Genomic DNA, 21,156 nt, shown 5'->3' on the forward strand with positions numbered 1-21,156 from the left:
AGGTGAGGTGGTTCGTCTGTGTCAGATAAACCTACAAATCCTGAACTGAAAAGTTTGATTCTTCTAGTCGAGTTTTAAAGGAAATGGATATCTGCCCTTCTTAAAGTCTCTTAAACGTTCAGATCTATATTTCCGATCTACAAAAGTTGATAAGTATCTTGAATTTCTGCCACTGCATAACAAACTGACTATTCGTGATCTTTAGCTGAACAACCTGTGCATATAAGTAATGATTCCTTGTATCACAAAGAATCTACCAAACCAGCCAGAAAATAGTGCACTCCCGAATTCCCATCTGGGACAATCTCCAGAATAGCCTCATTCCAAAATGTTTGTGCCATAACATGGGTAACGCAAGAAACTGGGGGTAAGGTTCAGATTCCAGATATCCCTAAAAGTACTCCTTTATGCAGTAAACAGTCGTTTCTTTTAGTTCATGTTGTGAAGCTCCCCTTTTCAGGCAGTCCAAAAACTAGAGATCAGGAGACTCAAAAGCCCAAGCCCATTCGATGTAGACACTAAAATCCTGAACTCTGCAGGCAAAACTAATAAAGAATCAAAGTCCTTACACTGTGTTCCTCTTGATTCGTCTTGAACAGTACGGGTTTGCCAGAGTCCCATGGCCCAGGTCTCCAGTTCATTTAAACCCAAACTGAGATTTTTCCAGTCTGACAAATTATTATAAGCACCAGTAAAAACCTATCCTAACAAAAATAATAAAATTCCAGCTAATTGCATCCTACTTATGTGGGCTAAATCCATTTTAATAATAGAGTCCAAACGCTTCAGGAATATCTCTACCAGCTACTACAGATACATTTTCTGTTTAGTGCTTGTTGCGCTAAATATAAACTTTGTAAGCTGTGAAATAATTCCCTCCTTTTATATGCTATTTCGTAAAAGGACTTTTGACAGATTTCGTTTTATCTGGTTTCTTGTGGATTTGCTTTGAGTATAGAGAAATAACGTGATAAATCAGTATTTCAAAGATGTGGCTGGAGCTGGGCTCATATTCCATTGGTTTTGCTTTTCAGAAAATAGCTGGTCTTTGAACAGAAAAGCATACACTCAATAATAGTGCCCTTTCTATCACTATTGGGGTAACAATACTCCAACCCTTTTCACTAAGTAGTCTTAATAGTTCTGGATGTTTTTAATTAACTCATTATTTGGGAGGATAATTCATAACCTGAATAATTCACGTTCCGTATATTTGGATAAGCCCATGCAAACTTTATATAGCTTAACAAATAAGGTTGTCTGCCTGTGAGAAATACTGCATTTATTTTACGAAGTTTTAAGAAGTATATTTGTTTAAAAGCAGACTAATTACATGTACAAGAACTGCTATATATGATAAAAGTTTAACCGAAATCTTTCACTGAATGCCGTTCAAGTATTCATGATTAAAAACTCAGTTTCTATACTCTATAAAATAGCAAATGCTTATGAGCAGATTAACTCTTTCAACTAGGTATTTTTCAGCCACCCCTGGCTCTTTAATTTTTTTCTTTGTATCTGAAATATGCAGGTGCCGGAACATCCAGGTTAACTTTTGTGTCTTGTTTTCCCCATAGTAGGTTGGGATAACAAACGACTAGCTGTTTTGGGACACTGGCCTGTGATGCTGGTGAATTACATGCAGCATTTTTAAGAAACTAAGAGTGCTTTAAAAAAAAACGAGATCTCTGCCAGTCTTTTTAGGGTTTTGGGAATTTTCCTGGATAAAGAAACACAGTTCCTACACAGAGATCTCCTTCTCTCTGTAGCAAAAGTCTATAGCCAGAGTACAAGTATTTTGAGGGTATTTGTAGAGGTGGGAAATACTCTAGATCATGAAAATGTTACTGGATCAGATAGGTGGATGGTTGTGCCATAGGGAGTCAAAGCCTTTGAATTCCACTTAATTGGCTTCATATGAAAAGGAAACTTAACATTTTTGGCTCTTAACCAACATATGAGAGAGCAACCTTATACATTTTGGGGGTCTACAGTTCAGCTTTAATAGCAAAACAAAGTAGTGGTTCTTCCATGCCGTCATGATAGCTTTAATGTCCTGCTGCGAAACAAAACAGTTTTGCCCCCCAGAGCGACGACACCACTTTGAAAGAACAATTACAGGAAGAAAGAATTAGACACACAACTTTAGTGAATCAGCTAAGTAACAAAGAGTCCTTTGAATCATTATTGGAACAAGCTTCTGCCTTGTGCTAGAGTTTTGAAAAGAAAGAGAAGACTGTCTGTACTACTTAAACTCCTAGATTTTCAGGACTATTTTCAGTTTCCAAGTGTTGACAGTGATCTTGCATTTCTGTTACTGTGTAATGGACTGAGGATGGATGGACTTCCTTTGAACAGACAGTGCAATTAAGTAGTGACCCTCCTAGTATAAGACATATTCCAGCAAACCAGCCAACAAACAGTGCTTCCCCCAAGTCCCACTTGGGAATAATCTCTGGGATATTCTCATCAAAATTTTCCTCGACTATAGTGTGAGCAACCCAAGAAACTGGGGCCATGACTGTAATTGCTGATATCCAGAAGAGTATTCCTCCAAGCAGTAGTAGCCGTTTCTTTAGTTCCTGTTGTCTTTCACCGATCTTCAAACAGTCCAACCCAAAACCTGAAAGGAAGAAGCCCAAAAGTCCTAATCCATTTGAAACAAACATCAAAATCCTAGAAATCCGAAACTCTGGAGGCAAAGCCAAGAAAGAATCAAAATCCTTACATTGAATTCCCCCTTCCTCTTGGGAAACACAAATTTGCCAGAGTCCCATGGTCCAGGTCTCGAATTCATTTAACTCTAAAGCGAGATTTTTCCAGTCAGGTAAATAGGTAGTGAGACAGGATAGAAACCATCCAAACAGAGAGAAAAAAATGCCATTTAATTGCATCACAGTTCTGTAGACTAAAGCCATTAGAAGAGCACAGTCCAAAAAGCTTTAGGAGGAACGTCTCTCTAAGGGCTGATACCTTTTGTGGTGGTTGGAGCTATGATGATCTTAGTTCTTTGTGCCCTGAATATAAGCTTAGATATTAACCCTTTGAAAACTCTGAAACACTTTTTTGTTCTTCATGAATATAATGTTTCATGTAAAGGACGAAGGACTCTGCTAAACCATGGGTTAGGCTTTCTGATCAAGATTTGATCTGTTACCTTCCAGTGCCTGATGATTACAAGTCTGCGGATGAACAAAGAAGGCTCTATGACCCCTCACCCTAAAATACAACAGAAATCTTTGTGCTTCAATACGGATTAATTAGATTTTAAGTGGTGATAAAAAGCCAGCTCTGTCCTCAACAGGACTTCATTGTAATAGCAAAACTTGACATTTCAGGGATGTAAATCGAGGCCTTGTAAAGAAAGGTAGACTGTTTCCCTATAATCTTTATTCTTAGACTTCCTCAACATACACAGTGGCTTATTCTCCACTCTCTTGTTCTATGTCACAAGCACTGGGAAGACTCTCTGTAAAAGGTCCTTGTATGTTTCATTTTTTCTATGTTTGTTTCTCTTAAAATGGGCTTCTTTTAACGTCTGACCCATTTAAGGGGCAAAGGAGAAGTGAGTAAATAATCAAAGTGCCATAAAGAAAGCAATCCATTACAATTCTAGACTCCCACCCATCATAATGAATTCAGAGCAGAAATTCAGTTGTTGTAAACTGAAGAAAATGCAGCTGTGACCATTTTAAATCAGTGGAAGTTGTCCCCTGTACTCTCTGGGCCTAGTCCTGCAAGGTGCTGAGTATTTGCTCAACTCCAATTTAAGTTAGTGGGTGCTGAGGTTGTTTCCTATTCCTGGTGGTAGGAAATGCTCATCACCTTCCCATATGAGGCCCTAAATAAGCAGGGTCAGTGGGAAATCATGGAACCCATATATAGCATCATGCTTTTGCCCTGGTATGTGCTTCTCTGAAATCTATTTTTTCTCATCCTGACTGAGGGCTGTTCTGCATAGCTTTCCTCCTGGCACAGTACAGCTACTCATGGACACACCACTGCAATGTACTATATCAACACACAGGGAGGAACTTGCTCGTTGCTGCTGTGTCAGGAAGTGATCCCCCTTGAGGAAAAGTACATCAGTCAGTGTCACACCGATGGGCCTGTCAGGGTTCCCTCCCCACTCTGTACTCTGGGGTGCAGATCCGCATGAAAGACCCCTTACGCTTATTTCTACCAGTTTAGGTTAAAAACTTCCCCAAGGCACAAATTCTTCCTTGTCCTTGGACAGTATTGCTGCCACTACCCAAGTGAGTTAGGCAAAGATTCAGGAAAAGGACCACTTGGCGTTCCTGTTTCCCCAAAATATGCCCCCAATCCCCAAACCAAATAGGTAAACAAGGTGAGCACAGACCAGACCCTTGGGTTTTTAGGACACTAAAAACAAATCAGATTCTTAAAAGCAGAACTTTATTATAAAGACAAAAGTAAAAGAAGCACCTCTGTAAAATCAGGATGGAAGGTAATTTTACAGCGTAATAAGATTTAAAACACAGAGGATTCCCCTCTAGGCAAAGCTTTAAGGTTACAAAAACCAGGAATAAACCTCCCGCTGAGCATAGGGAACATTCACAAGCTAAAACAAAAGATAAGCTAACACATTTCCTTGCTTTACTTAGAATTTTTGTAATCTTAGCTGCTTATTTCAGGTAGGGTTTTAGGAGAGGGTTTTTTCCTGCCTGGTCCCTCTCTCTGTCCCAAGAGAACACAAACAAAGAGAGCGCAAACAAGACCTTCCCCCACAGATTTGAAAGGATCTTCTTCCCTTATTGGTCCTTTTGGTCAGGTGCCAGCCAAGTTATTTGAGCTTCTTAACCCCTTACAGGTAAAGGAGGGATTTTATGATACCCTTAGCTGTGTGTTTATGACAGGGCCCCTGCGCCTTCGTAGCCTACAGAACACCTTAGGGCACCATCCCCCTCATTAATACTCAGACAACCACAAAGGACCACTCAAGGACTCCATTCTGCAAGACATCTTGCACAGGTTGGGGGTGCCTGAGTTTAGATCTCTTTGTGTCCAACCGCCATAGGTTCTGTTCCAGAGGAGGATCCAGTTCCAGCTTCCGGTCAGATGTCGTTCTGATCCTACGGCTATCCGGACTCGTGTATGCTTACCCTCTAATTCCCTCAAGATCAAACAATGCATCTCAAATGAGGGCGTGGCCCAGACAGTTTTGGTTTGCCGATCTCATTAACCTATTAACACGGCCCCCACTTACGCTCTCAACGCTCCCAGATGTCATCTCGCAGTTGAAGGGGACAAATCCTGCACCCAGCCCCAGGCCCCCTCACCTCACAGCCTGGATGCTAGCTAGCTAACATCCACTGATCGATCCTGCTTTTTAATAGTTCAGTACATCTGTTGTGGAAAACGAGTTACACCACAACACATCCTAGCCTGCAACAGAAAGGATTCCACCAGTCTTACCTGTGCTGCTAAATGGAAGAGGCTCTCTATCTGGGTATCGGGGAATCATCTGTCTCTCTTGGAAGCACTGATGGCTGCCATCCCTGGACTACCTGCTCACGTTAAAGTATTTGGCCTTCTCCATCAGCTCCCTTGCAGTGCATCTGGCACCTATCTCTGATCACTATCCTCCGGTGGGAAGGCCAGACTGTTGTCTCATCCGACAGCGGCTAGATTTCTCAAGGGTCTCATTCATGTTTTCCCACGAAGCAGAGACCCTGCCCTTCTGGGACCTCAGTACCATTTTAACAAGTTTGATGGAGCCGCCTTTTGAGCCTTTGGTAGTCTGCCCTTTGGAAGTCTGCTCTTTGTACCACTTATCTATAAAGACTGCCTTCTTAGTGGCCATAACCTTAGACAGAAGAATAAGCGAGATGTAAACCCTTACGGTGGGGCTACTTTATATAATATTCCAAAAGAACCAAGTGATTTGATGCCCTTATCTAAGGTTACTAATTTCTAATTTCTGATTGTTATCCTAATCAGATGATCCGTTTAGCTGTATGCTTCCCCAAACCTCACTCCACTTTGGAGGAGCTAAACTTCATGCCTTGGATATTATCAAGCTTTCTTTCTTACTATCCAGACTGAACCAAGTCATTTAGGAATTCTCCAAAACTGTTCCCTAACGCGTACTGACAGAATGAAGGGCCAACCAATCTCCACTCACACTGTCACAATAGGTCCCGGGTTATAAGACATGTTACGGGGTGACCCATTTTGACCCACCTGTACAGATTAGGATCCATTCCACCAGAGCTCGGGCTCAGGCAACCTCTGCCACCTCTCAAGTACCCAGTGAAAATTACATTGTCACTTCAAGTATTAACTCTTTCATTGCTCATCAAAGCACATAAGAAAGGAGAGCTATAGGATGAAAATCTGCACAAGCTACTGGAAGTGGCAGCTCATTTTGGCACTTCTCGAAAGACTTGAGAAAGCTGCCACTTTTCTCCAAGCTTTCCAATCAAGAAAGAGCCTAGCAGAGCCCAGAGGGGCAAGGGGGCCCCAAAAGCAAGTGAAGAAGCCCAGTGGCGTGTACAAACATAGGCAGTGGCTGGCTAGGGCTAGAGGGGGGCCAGATCCTGCCACCTTCATGTGCAGTCCAGCTCTGCAGATCCAGCAGTGCCAGGGCCAGCTCAGTGCTGCACCACCTGGCTGCCCAGCAGCAGAATGAGGAGGGAGAGTCCTGAGAGCCCAGCGTCGTGCTGGGGGCAAAGTCTGTCCTGAGTGCCCCCAGCAAGCCAGTTCTGTCTGGTGCCCATGAGTGGAGCTGGTACCAGAGAGGGAGATGAGCGAGATGGAGGACAGAAGAGGCTCAAGAGGAGGGGATCCAGCTGGGGCCACCAGGACACAGCTCCCTCTGCTCCCAGCCCAACCCCTGACCCTGCCCTTCCACTGGCCCCCATCCAACCTCCCTGTCATAGCCACGCAACCTGCCCCTCCCACAGCTCTCCCCTGCTTCCCTCAAACCCCTCACAGCCCCACCCAGCCCCTGCTTAAACCCATCTAGCCCCCTGCTACTTCATCCCCAGATAAAAACACCCAAGCTTCTCCCCCCTCCCCAAATAAACCTCAACGCCACCAAACTTCCTCTGGCCACAGCCTTCCACCTATCCCACCACACCAACCCCCATCACACAAACACACATCACAAATAAACCCCTCCCGTCACAACCTCCCAAATAAATGCTCCATAAATCACCCTGCCAAAACCCTTCTCCAAGCCCTCTGCTCACCATTCCCCCAAACCCCATTCCCCAATACACCCACCTTTTAAAACCTCCCCTCTACTCCTGGCAGCACCAACCCCCGACTTCTTCAATTGCTCCAGTCCCCGATGGCTCACCCAGGAAGTCCCACATAGGGCCTCTCACTCCTTGGCATCAGCATCCCATCTTCACTTTAGAGTGTTATGTGGGGTTGATGATCTTTCCCTTCACCTGTCCCTGTCACCTCCTTGTTCTCTTGGGGTGGTCAGATGGCTAGTGGGTGTCCCTCCATCTGGCGGAGCCCACCACAGCAAAGGTGAAAATGGCAAGAGCTACCAGCCAGAGTGGGAACCCAGGCCCAGCCCAGCAGGTCAGGAGCCTCTGCTCTGGGGTGAGTGCGTGGTGGACTCGCTCGCCAACTTCCTCCTCTCCACACCAGGCCATGACATACGCAGTGATCTCCTGCCCCCCGTGCACTGGAGAGCACGGCCTGACAGTTTTACACAAACCCCACAAAGAATATTTTCACCAGCCGCCTGTTCATCCAAGCCTTGCTGAGAAGGCAGCCAAGCTCAAGGAGTCCAGCTGAGCCCATGGGAGTACCTGGACCCCAGTAAGGGGGAGATGAGCTCAAGGAGCCCACAGAGCATGTGGGATCATATTTTCTGCAACAGCACAATCTATTGTGAGTCCTGTCTCCTGTGGCGAGAGCTTATTCTGTGGGCAGAGCTTGGAAGAGTGCCATCACTGCCCACCCCACTCCCACCCCAGGAGCCCAACTGACACTGTCAGATCTTTGGGATGAGAGCTGTCTGTCTCATTATACCAGCTCATTTTTAAGTAAAACAAAAGCTGAGACCACACTTCTGTAATGAGTGGTGGCCTGACATAAACACATCAGAGTTCTTGGGGGTTTCTAAGAGAACTCAGGTTATGTGAGAGATTTTTGGAAAGAGACTTTTTGAATGTAAGGAAGGCCTGTTCAATGCAAAGCCCAGGGGGACTTTCCCACTCTGATTTTGTTAGTGGTCCACTATGACACTGTTACTGAATTCTTCCCTGCAACAGCGGGACAGTAGGAATTGCCATACTGGGTCAGACCCATGGTCTCTCGAGTCCAGTGTCCCGTCTCTGACAGTGCCCAACACCTGACACAGAACTGGAACCTATGATTTTAAAAATAACGTCAAAGAATATTTTGAGAGCGTATCACTCATTTTAAATAGCTCCAAGTATCAGTCTGCAAACTGATGTCTCCAGTTCTTTCCAGCGTGACAAGTCTTAAGTGGGGTGGGGGGGGCGGTTTAAACTCTAGTCTGTCTACATAGCATCCTGTTCAAACAAATACATTAACTTTTCCCTCATTACTTATAAAACCGTTTCCATCTGGATTCTGAATCTTACTCTAATGCGATTTATTTTTCTTCAGAGGTTTTAGAATTACATCATTTCTCCTGGAAATCTTGATGGCCAGAGCTGGTCTCATTAGTATCGAAACCCAATATACATATATTTTCTTCCAAAGAACATTAGGAAGCCGTTGGTTGCTGAAAAACATGAAAACTAAAACAGATCTGTATCCAACAGAAATATTCAGCTTAAGTCCAAGTAGTGAATTTTACTACTCTGATAGCAGGAGTAAGCTGTGTGCCTGGTATTTCCATGAAGTGACTAGGCTATTTATTCTTTGAATAGTGGTCAGTGCATCTCTAACCTATGTGAATATCTTATTTTGTGCCATATAAAGGAATCTTTGTGAGGAAGTAACCTGAGGCAAGCGCTGCAAGGGGAAATTTGATGAAAGTACATTATAATCAGTGCTGAACAGAACCACCGGTCCTTGGTTTTCTGGAGATATTGAAGGTTTAAGTTTTCATCCCCTCACTTTTTCATTAATCACTTGACTTTTTCTGTGCTTTCCGGTAAGTGTTTGGGGGTTTCAGCAGAGTGCAGTACACTGCATTGAATTGTTTCCTCCTGTGAACGCTTCATGCACAGGGCAGGAAATCGTGTGCTTAGAGAAATACTATTTTTCAAAATACCCTCCATGTTCTCACCCCCCTCCCAAATGTTCTTTATTTAAACATTATCAACTTAGTTTGGACATTAGGTAGAGCTGGACTAGCAGCTGGGGGGGTGCACAAAAGTTGCCAGTAGTCCGTAGCAACTGATGCAATCTGAACACTGAGCTGACAAATTGGGGGGGGGAGGAGAGAATCCCTGATTATAAATACATATTCTATTAGACCTTGTCAAGATAGTGAATTGGAAAAGGGAATTTAGGGACCATGCGGAGGGGTGGGGGTATTGGGGCAAGCTATACAGATTGTTTTCTTCCCCTTTCAAAACAAAAACATATCAGTGGTTTACTTAATCAAACACATAAATCAGTTCAAGGATCATTACTTTTTCATAAAACATCCATTCAAAATTTAGATGAGATCATTTATAAAAAGGGCCAAAAAGTAAGTGACTTCATTTTGGTATAATTTCTAAATAATTTGTTTCGGTTTCCCTGTGTTGAGAAGTAGGATTGTTTTGGATGCTGTTAAAGTTAGCAGACAATGGAATAAATGTGAGCATGTTGTGTACGGAGGTTACAAGAGAAAAGGATAGACGCAATTGCATTTAATGCCATGGAATTGAATAGAAGCCAGACAAATAACATTGGACCACATTCTCTTGTCCAATCTGGCCCCTTTGCATTGCTTGGCAGCACAAAGAGGGATGGATAGTGGCTGCCTCTGGCCATCTGAAAATTCCCCTCCCCTGGAAGAATTCTCAGGCAGAATAAAATGAATGTAATTGGTTCCTATGCCACCTCCGTCTTCTGTGGCGTGTATGTATGGTGTGAGGCTGGGGTAGGGTAGGGTATGGCCAAAGCACCAATGTACTCCTGTAGTTGTTAGCTGGTGGTCCTTTGGCATACGCTAAGGAATGGTCTGGAGCTGCACAAGGAAAGAATCAGGGAGCTGTAACCAACTGTCTAATGGTTTGCCCCCATCTCCAGCATCCAGCACACCTTAACACAGGAGAGGATTTGGCCCATTATATTGCGTGTTCTGTGTTAAAGTCTATGCACAATTTCTTTAAGAAAGGAGAAATATTAGCAGCCACTTGGAACATTCTTAAATCTAATCTGAAGTAGATCATTTATATCTAAATTATCTAATTAAATCTCTTGTATCTTATAATAATGAAGGAACCTGTTGGCTTATTCAGACTTTTGGAAGAAAAGGTAGGTGCAACTTCCTTCCTACTGAAACCACCACAGCAGAATTATCCGTGTCTCTTACACGGATAGATGAGAGAGAATCTGTTTTACCAGCTATTGAAAAGGAAGCAACCAGGCATTTACAGCAGTCTGATATAATGTGATAGATATGTTTTAAAAAGCCCTTGCGAGTATGTAAAAGAAACTGTGAGATCCCTTAAGACTCTAAGATTAGAATATACAAGTCTAGTTAAAAGAAATGAAACTCATTCTCTGAAAGCAAGACCTTTCACTCCTATGAAACACCTTATTTCAGATTTTTGGCTAATGGGAATTGAACAAGAAGATCTAGAAGGAAAGGGAATAGGAAGAGATAAATACAAGGTAAAACTGTTTGTACTTTACAGGCTTAGTCAAAAGATCAAAATGAAACATGGATTTGCCATCCTTTTTAATAGAAGAATAAAGAATATTCCAAGATTAACTGCCCAAGCCCCACAAAACACTTTACTAACACCATCCCAATCCAAAATTAAAAATTAGGGTTAACTAGATTGTCTGAACAATAAGGATTTTTTAATCTAGAACACAGTAGTTCTGATCTACTGCAAGTATGAAATCTTGTTACTTGACTATTGATGGAGATGTGATTTCCTTGAATGATGTACCTCTTTCCAAGAAAATAATTTGTCTGAGTTGTGAGAAGTGTAATCTTCTCTAGCATTACCCATCACTCATTATAACACTTTGGTTTAATATGGGTGTTATGTTGTCTATATGTCTACTGTGCTCTTCACATATATACATCGATTTAATATGGGTGTAATACGCAGACACACACTATTCCTGACCCCTGCAGGCAAGCAGCTGAAGCCCTGAAGCATGAGATTTGATTACAGTAATTTTCTTAAGGCCGAGATGCAAGTGTTTTGAGCATGCTGAGGGCAATGCAGAGCTTTCTGTTCTCCTCATGGCCCATGAAAGGAGGGAATGAACAGGTGCATGTCACAGATTCAGAGACCCCAAGGCCTGAAGCAACAAACATCCAGCCTGCCCCCACCATACACACAGGCCATAGAACGTTCTCCAGAAACTGGATGAAAGTATTTCGTTTAGACAGTTATCTAATCTCATTTTAAAAGCTCCAAGTGAAGTCGAGTCCGCCACCTCCCCTGGTAAGCTGGTCCAATGTTTGGTGTTTTCCCCTTACATATTAAAACTGAGAAAACTTTCAATTAAAAACCATAATTACAAATAAATTTTAAAAATTAAAAATGCATGAGAATGCATCAGTTATTCACTAAAACCCATTCATGTTCTTCTCTCCCTTTGTTCCCCCCATCATGACCTCCCCTGCCTCTTTTCTCTCCAGCTTGCTCCACTCCTTTTCCTCCATCCCCTGTCACAAGCAGACAAAACCAAATAGGAAGCAGCTCTGCCTAACCAATTCAGGGTATGGCAGGCCAGTGGCTCCTCTCTTTCTCTCAGCAGCTGCCAGCTTGCCTTTCACTGGCAGAGGGAGTTGGAGTCAGATGGAGGCTCCAACCTTGAGTCCTCAGCTGTAGCCGCTCCCTGAGGGGGAAAGGGACGGCAGTCATGTTCTTCCTGCTCAAGGGTCTGGGCTGCTGGGGGTGGGGCAGAGGGGGCGGGGGAGAGTATAGCAGCTGCAGGAGCCCACAGTTCACTCTGTGTGCCAAGCTAGTGTCAGTGAGGGCACCATGCACGCAGGCACTGCTCTTCCGCCTCCGTCTCTCAGCTGACCCCTGACATTGCATGTGTGGGGTGGAAATGAGATGCAGGGAGCAGAATCAACGTTAAAGCATGATGTGTTGTAAAAGGTGGTACTGCTGAGTGGTTTGAGATTGCAGGAGTCCTGATTAATTCTGCTTCACGGGATAGGGATAAAGTCATGACTATATTCATAGAAACCAGGAGAGAGATAAGGTAATGAAAATGGTTGATTGTTTTAAGATCTATATTATTTCATCCCAAGGAATACTTACCTGATGTCCTCTCTGGCATTTTAGCCCATTGCCAAGTACTGTCAAGTGCTAAGTGCCTTTTTCTTGTATCCTGGGCATTCAGGATAGTTAGTTTAGAATAGGCCCTAGACATGTACTCTGTGTGGGGAGTTTAGCCTGGTCCTTACGGGTCATTTTGTGTGTTAATAAAGAAGCATTTGTTGAGACCAGGCCTGGAGTGTTGTGCTCCATGCACACCCTCTGTGCAGCTGTAGCATTGGCAACGAGGGTATACTGACTGACAGGTGCAAAACACTGTACCTGGACTGTGGTGCTCCTGAAAAGCTGGGACGACTGTTTTCCTGAGAGGAGAGAAGGGGCCTAGGTGACCTGAAACGCCAGAGTGAGACTCCAAGGAAGCGTGGAGGTGCAGATTCTGGGTTCTTCAGCCACACAAGGGAATGGCATACCACAGCAGGGTGGGGAATTTGAACCTCAGTCAGAAGGAAACATGGACATGTTATGTAGACTGCATCTGCTGTTACCTATTGGCTAATGGTGTAATGGACAAAACAAATCCTCCTCAGTGTTGTGGGTTGAGCGACTTATGGACTGATTATTGATTTCGTGGAGCCAAGAAGTCCTGGAATGGTGACATCTGATGCAGTGACAGATCATTATGAACCAAAACCATCTGTTAGTGTCTTGTGGCTTAAATTACCTCCTGCCTCAGGGTGCCTTATTAATCTGACTCGCAGTTTATGGCTCGTCTACGCCAGCTGGCAGCGCAAAGTTTGGAATTTGGAAATGGTTTGGAGGATATGTTGTGCAACTGCATTGTTTCTGGCATCAACAATGAAGGTATGCAGTGAAGGATTCTGGCAAAGCCCACCCTAAAACTCCAAAAGGCCATGGATATTGCTGTGGCACTAGAGATGGCCACCAGAGGCAGCCACGCCCTTTCACAAATCCCGGCCAAGTGGATCAACAGATTGGGGGATAGGAAAGGGAGAGTCAAGCCACACCATGAAGGTGACCTGCTATTGCTAGAGGGAATAGGGAATGCTACCGATGTGTGGGGTGGGGGATCATTGTCATACAGTGTGCAGGCATAAAGCCTCAGTGGTGGTGGTGTAAAAAGAAGAGACATTTGGCTAGGTGCTGCAGAACTAGAGGCACAGAATATGGGGATACCCGGAACAAAAGGGGGGGGAATAGGACGCGCCGTGTGAAAGAAGCATCAGCTGGGGACTTTGAATCAGAGGGGGAGGAGTAAGATGAGGTATAGGCTATCTTGAATCAGACTGACTCCTGTAAGAAACCAATCCTAATCGAGCTTCAGTTGAATGGGCAGAATGTGAAAATGGAGTTTGGCACAGGGCTACAGTTTTGGAGGCAAGTGACCTACAAAATTACCTCTGATGCATGCCCCAGCTTGACTTTTTTATCCCCTACCTAAGCAATACTCAAGTCCTTCAAAGGGGAGGGTGGAAGTCAAGGTAAGGTATGGACCGCAGAGGGCTTGTCTACCTCTCTCTGTAGTAGCGGGGACAGGGCCAAACCTTTTTGGATGGAACTGAATCTCCATCTTGAACCTGGACCGGAAAAGACTTCTGGGATCTTCATATCACATAAGCACAAAATCAATCATTGACCTTTTGGAAGAACATGAGCAAGTATTTATAGAGGAGGTGAGAGAGCTCTAGAATCTCCCGGTGAAAATACAGGTAGATACCACTGCATGCTCTCGATTTTGCAAGGCCACCCCATTCCTTATGCTCTACAAGCCAGGGTAGAAGAGAAACTGTGGCATTTAGACACTGTGGGGATTATCTGGCCAGTGAAATTCTCTGAATGGGCTGCTCCGGGAGTACCTGTAGTAAAAGCTGACAGCTCCATACCTATCTGCGGCAATTACAAACAAACTGCAAACCAGGCTACCCACTTGGAGCACTATCCCATTCCTCATATTAGATAGAAGATCTTTACAACAAGCTGGCGGGTGGAGTCTTGTTCTACCAAACTAGATATGCTTGCTTACCAACAGTTAGTCCTGAATGAAGATTCGAAAACTGTGGTCACTATCGATAAACATAAGGGACTCTATTGGTACACCTGCTTACCATTCAGAATTTACAGAATTGCTTGTCCTTTCTTCCAAAGGGTCATGGAAGGTTTATTGGCTGCATTGCTCCATATCGTGGTATATCTAGACCATGTTCTTGCAACACGACAGTCAGTAGAACATCTCCAGAACCTAGATGAAGTCCTACGAGGGTTAAGGGAAGTCAGGTTGCAACTCAAGTGCTGAAAGTATGTTTTTATGGCCAAGAAGGTGGGTTATTTAGGGCATTATGTTTTAGGGAAAGGACTGCAACCATTAAAAGAGAAGATTTAAAGCCATCAAAGTAGCCCTGATTCCAGAAAATGTGAATGAGCTCCAGGCGTACCTTGGCCTTTAAAACTACTATGGATGATTCATTGCAAATCTGTTAACATAGCTTTCCCCCCTTCATGCATTGCTCAAAAAAGGGCCAGAGTGGCACTGGAATAAGGATTAGGAGATTGCCTTCAAAGAAATCAAAGAGCTTCTGAAGTCAGTCAAACTCCTGGTGCATTTTGACCCCAAGTGTGCCCTGGTACTTACTTGACACTTCACCCTAAAGTGTGGGCACAGTACTTTTGCACTGAATGGAAGAAGGGACTGGCAGGCCAGTCTGTTGTGCCTCACGCTCCTTACCATCTGCAGAACAACGGTGTTCCCTATTAGATAAGGAAAGCTTGGCTATTGTCTTTTCAGTCAGGAAGTTCCACCAGTATCTCTTAGTCACTGTAATAAGTGACCATAAGACACTTTTAGGACTTCTGGGGGAGGCCAAAGCTATTACCCCTTTGGCTTCTGCATGCCTGCAATGTTGGGCATTATTGCTAACAACCTATTAGTATCAGCTTATCGCTAAGCCTGGACAGGCAATTGGTGATGCGGACAGCTGCAATTGGCTGCTGGGGGATTAAGCACCAGAGGACAACCCTGTATCACTCTCCTTACAATGTGTATGATAATCAAGGTGGGCCATTTCCAGCACAAATCTAGGGTTTAACAAGAACGTCTGGGGGGGGGGGGTAGGAAAAAACAAGGGGAAATAGGTAACCTTGCATAATGACTTAGCCACTCCCAGTCTCTATTCAAGCCTAAGTTAATTGTATCCAATTTGCAAATGAATTCCAATTCAACAGTCTCTCGCTGGAGTCTGGTTTTGAAGTTTTTTTTGTTGTATTATTGCAACTTTCATGTCTGTAATTGCGTGACCAGAGAGATTGAAGTGTTCTCCGACTGGTTTATGAATGTTATAATTCTTGACATCTGATTTGTGTCCATTTATTTTTTTACGTAGAGACTGTCCAGTTTGACCAATGTGCATGGCAGAGGGGCATTGCTGGCACATGATGGCATATATCACATTGGTGGATGTGCAGGTGAACGAGCCTCTGATAGTGTGGCTGATGTTATTAGACCCTGTGATGGTGTCCGCTGAATAGATATGTGGGCACAGTTGGCAACGGGCTTTGTTGCAAGGATAGGTTCCGGGTTAGTGGTTCTGTTGTGTGGTATGTGGTTTCTGGTGAGTATTTGCTTCAGGTTGGGGGGGCTGTCTGTAGGCAAGGACTGGCCTTTCTCCCAAGATTTGTGAGAGTGTTGGGTCATCCTTCAGGATAGGTTGTAGATCCTTAATAATGCGTTAGAGGGGTTTTAGTTGGGGGCTTCATAAACCAGTCAGAGAACACTTCAATCTCTCTGGTCACGCGATTACAGACATGAAAGTTGCGATATTACAACAAAAAAACTTCAAAACCAGACTCCAGCGAGAGACTGTTGAATTGGAATTCATTTGCAAATTGGATACAATTAACTTAGGCTTGAATAGAGACTGGGAGTGGCTAAGTCATTGTGCAAGGTTACCTATTTCCCCTTGTTTTTTCCTACCCCCCCCCCCCCAGACGTTCTTGTTAAACCCTAGATTTGTGCTGGAAATGGCCCACCTTGATTATCATACACATTGTAAGGAGAGTGATCACTTTAGATAAGCTATTACCAACAGGAGAGTGGGTTTGTGTGTGTTGGGGTCGGGGGGGAAGAAAACCTGGATTTGTGCTGGAAATGGCCCACCTTGATTATCATACACATTGTAAGGAGAGTGATCACTTTAGATAAGCTATTATCAACAGGAGAGTGGGTTTGTGTGTGTTGGGGTCGGGGGGGAAGAAAACCTGGATTTGTGCTGGAAATGGCCCACCTTGATTATCATACACATTGTAAGGAGAGTGATCACTTTAGATAAGCTATTACCAGCAGGAGAGTGGGGTGGGGGGAGAGAAAACCTTTTGTAGTGGTAAACACCCATTTTTTCATGCTTTGTGTGTATAAAAAGATCTTCTATACTTTCCACAGTATGCATCCGATGAAGTGAGCTGTAGCTCACGAAAGCTTATGCTCAGATAAATTGGTTAGTCTCTAAGGTGCCACAAGTACTCCTTTTCTTTTTGCGAATACAGACTAACACGGCTGCTACTCTGAAACCGTTCCTTAGAATGTGCATCCACCACAACAAGTGGATGGAAGTCATGCCAGTCAGAGTCACTACCTTATCTATATCTATTGAGGGGCTTCGGTTCATGTTTAGCACACATGGACTGCCTGAGACCGTGGTCTCAGACAATGCTAGTGCCTTTACCAGTGAGGAATTCCAGGCCTTTTTGTTCAAATTATAACATCTGCTTCCTATCACCTATCCACAAATGGCTGGTAAAGGACTGAACAGCACTCTCTAAGAATGGACTCAGGAATGTTACTGAGGGGTCACTGCAGACTAGGGTATCTTGGTTTTTGAGTAATTTTAGAACAATCCCTCATGCCACAACAGGTGTATCGCCTGTGGAACTGCTGATGAGGTGGCCAGTACTGGAGTTTCTTGAAACCTTGCCTGGAGAAACAAGTGCGTCAACATCAAGAAAACATGAAACACAATTATGACTGTCAACAGGGTACTCGCGTTTTGTCTCCTGGAATACATGTTTGGATTCACAATTTTGTGGGAATGCCCAAGTAGTTTTCTGGCATGATCTTAAAAGCTACTGGCCCACTTTCCTATCACTTTGCTTAGGAGATTCCCTCGTGAGATGGCATATATAGATCATCCGCAAGCCCAAGGAGGAGGCGAGGAACCTGAGTCAGGTTCAAAGGACTCCTCATCTCTGGATCAGTAGATGCTTCTGTTCCTGTTATTCACCCATGTTCAGAGTTGGGAGAGGTAGGGTCTGGTCCTATTAGGGAAGGTACTGGAGGGCACCTCTCAAGGGACTCTGTCTCTTACTACTGGGGGGGTCTGTGGAACTTCCACCTCTCCTGGCTATGCTGGGACCATCTACTCCAGTCTGCGGCCATTCCATGAGACATCACAAACCCCTCGGTCCACTTGAATCTGTAAGTAGATAGAGTGGGGGGGAGTGAGTTGGGGCAAAATAATCCCTTTTTTTTCTTTTTTACCACACAAGGTTGGGTAGTCTACCCTGCATCTCTAGTTAGAGTTCTAGTTACTATACTGAGCTGTGGATTTTCCTATGAAGGAATTTTTCTTGAACTTTGATAGGGAGGATGTTGTGTTCTGGGGGTTCAGGATAGTTATTTTAGTATACTGCCCAAACATGTATTCCAGTGTGGGGAGTTGTGCCTAGTCCCTGGGGTTGAGACCAGACTTGGTGTGTTGTGTTCCCTACATCTCTTGAAAGGATGTATCACTTTTGCAAAGTACAGGACGCATTCTGCAGTCACTAGCTTTAGTGAGAGCTGTGAACACTCAGCACATTGTCAGATCAGGCCCTTAAACAGAGAAACCTTTAACGCAGATGTAAGCACTTGAGCCAGCATCCCTCTGGTCTGAGGAAAAATAATTGTCAAGGTACTGCCTGAGTGCAGTTGATGTTTTGATATGTTCTTGACTTACACACCATGTTTGCTCACTTCAGACAGACAAAATCTGCTTTTTTTCTGGGTCAGGTCAGTCTAGCAGAAGAGTCTACTTTCTACTTCACATACTGCTCAGCAGGAGCTGCTGAAAAATGAGCATTCCAGGATCTGCTTAGAGCTGGGGATTTTGTACAGAGTACAAAAATAAATAAAAACCTAAGATAAAAAAGTGAGGTGGACTTTCCGGGCTGAGACTAACAAACTAATAATGTGAAAGTCAAATGTTAGCAACTAGATTGAGTAAAATGAGTGTAAAGAAAGTGGAAAATATGGCAATTTCATACATAAAGATACAGAAAGTCAATCAGATGTTTAAGTAACATAGTAGCATGCACACTATGTCTAACAGAGTATGGTAATGAAATTACTAGGCAGCAGGTTTAAAACAAATAAAAGGAAGTACTTCACACAAAGCACAGTCAACCTGTGGAAGTTTTTGCCAGAGGATGTTGTGAAGGCCAAGACCATAACAGGGTTCAAAAAAGAACTAGATAAATTCATGGAGGATAGGTCCATCAATGGCAATTTGCCAGGATGGGCAGGAATGGTGTCCCTAGCCTCTGTTTGCCAGAAGCTTGGAATGAGATACAGGGGATGGATCGCTTGATGATTACCTGTTCTGTTCATTCCCTCTGGGGCACCTGGCACTGCCCACTTCAGAAGACAGGAAACTGAGCTAGATGGACCCTTGGTCTGACCCAGTAGGGCCATTTTTATATTCTTATGCTATACATACATCCCCACACACTTATGGGGTAGGGATGTGATTAAATTGCATTTAGTATGCATATTTGATCATCTAGGCCCCTCTCTGTCCCTTTTCTTGTTAAAATTTTTTGAAATGTTTTGACCAGCTCTGCTGAGAACCTTCCAACTGATACCTTAAAAACAAAACAACCTGCAGAGAAGTGATTCCCTAAAATGACCTAGTCTGAGACCCAAAATGGGGACAATATTCCTTCCTGGGACAGTGACTTATTTAACAACCAGGATCTTGTAACATATGGAAGCTGGTGTATTTAACAGAAAGGAGAAACCCGCAAGTGGACACACAGCACTTGTTTCTAGCCTTGGAATGTGCCAGCATATCAGAATGTAATATTGTTTGTGAGAATATGTACAGAAAAACTATTTTAAGTAACTTTTAGTGGGTTCTAAAGTCTATCCATTTTCTACTTGTTCTACCTATCTGTCAGTCTATCTTAGGTATCTACAGAGTGCTGATCCCCCTTCCAAGGCCTGTACATTAGGACTATTCAGTGCTAAGTGACCCGGGCTTTATTGGTGGAGGAATAAAATGTTGGCACCAGTAATGCTTTCAATAAACTCAAACATTCCTAAAATATTTTTTCTGTAAAATGTATGTACTGTTCACAGATGGTATAGTAAGTTTTTGTTTTGTTTTTTTGTTTTTTAGTTTTATTGGCTCCAGCTTGGGATGATCTTCGTAACTTGTAGCTTTACCAGTTGGGAATAATGCAGCCCGTCCAAATTCATGTTGTTAAAGCCTTTATCATCATCATGTTTTCTCTCAATCTATTCAGGGACTTATTTTCCAGATTACACATGCATGGAATCTACTGCTGCCCCACGACTGTGCTCCCTGATCCATGTTTTTCCCCCCCACAAAAATTAGGCTTGTCGGGCTTTATGGCTGTGAAGAAAATATTGACATAGTGAACTCAGTGTAACCGCATACAGTGATGTCTTCCTGAGTTTGTAGATAGCCTGAAACAATAGTTCTGAAAGAACTGCCCACCGTCTTCTAAATGGGGCTAACTTTGAAGCCCCATGATGACAATTTAGTAGGGCTGTCAATTAATTGACGTTACCTCATGCAATTAACTCAAAAATATTAATTATAATTAAAAAGATTAATCATGATTAATCGCACTGTTAAGCAATAGAATAACAATTTAAATTTATTAAATATTTAGTTTTTCTACATTTTCAAATACATCGATTTCAATTACAACACAGAATACAAAGTATCCGGTGCTCACTTTATATTATTTTTATGACAAATATTTTCACTGTAAAAATGATAAACAAAAGAAATAATATTTTTCAATTCACCTTATACAAGTATTGTAGTGCAATCTCTTTATTATGAAAGTGCAACTTACTAATTTAGTTTTTTGTTACATAACTGCACTCAAAAACAAAATAATGTAAAACTTTACAGCCTATAAGTCCACTCAGTCCTACTTCTTGTTCAGCCAATCACTAAGAGAAATAAGTTTGTTTACATTTACGGGAGATAATGCTGCCTACTTCTTGTTTACAATATCAACTGAAAGTGAGAACAGACATTCACCTGACACTGTTGTAGCTGGCATTGCAAGATATTTATGTGCTAGATGCGTTAAAGATTCATATGCCTCTTCATACTTTGGCCATCGTTCCAGAGGACATTCTTCCATGCTGATGATGCTTGTTAAAAAAAATAATGCATAAATTACATTTGTGACAACTCCTTGGGGGAGAATTGTATGTCTGCTCCTCTGTTTTATCTGCATTCTGCCATATATTTCATGTTCTAGCAGTCTCGCCTGATGACTCAGAACATGTTGTTTGTTTTAAGAACACTTTCACTGCAGATCTGACAAAATGCAAAGAAGATACCAATGTGAAATTTCTAAAGATAGCTACAGCACTCGACCCAAGATTTAAGAATCTGAAGTGCCTTCCAAAAGCTGAGAGAGGGATGAGGTGTGGAGCATGCTTTCAGAAGTCTTAAAAGAGCGACACTCTGATGTGGAAACTACA

General features: G+C 43.2%; 1 protein-coding gene and 1 pseudogene across 1 annotated transcript; both read right to left on the reverse strand.

Moving 5' to 3' along the window:
• Nucleotides 1–201: 201 nt before the first annotated feature.
• Nucleotides 202–738, reverse strand: LOC141986957 (claudin-22-like; annotated as a pseudogene).
• A 1,511-nt stretch (nucleotides 739–2,249) lies between these two features.
• LOC141985893 (claudin-22-like) lies at nucleotides 2,250–2,918 on the reverse strand. Its single transcript, XM_074950075.1, has one exon. It carries the CDS (start codon nucleotides 2,916–2,918, stop codon nucleotides 2,250–2,252), a length of 669 nt encoding a protein of 222 aa, XP_074806176.1.
• Between the last annotated feature and the right edge of the window lie 18,238 nt (nucleotides 2,919–21,156).

This window comes from Natator depressus, chromosome 4 (genome assembly GCF_965152275.1).
Source record: "Natator depressus isolate rNatDep1 chromosome 4, rNatDep2.hap1, whole genome shotgun sequence".
Taxonomy (NCBI): Eukaryota; Metazoa; Chordata; order Testudines; family Cheloniidae; genus Natator; species Natator depressus.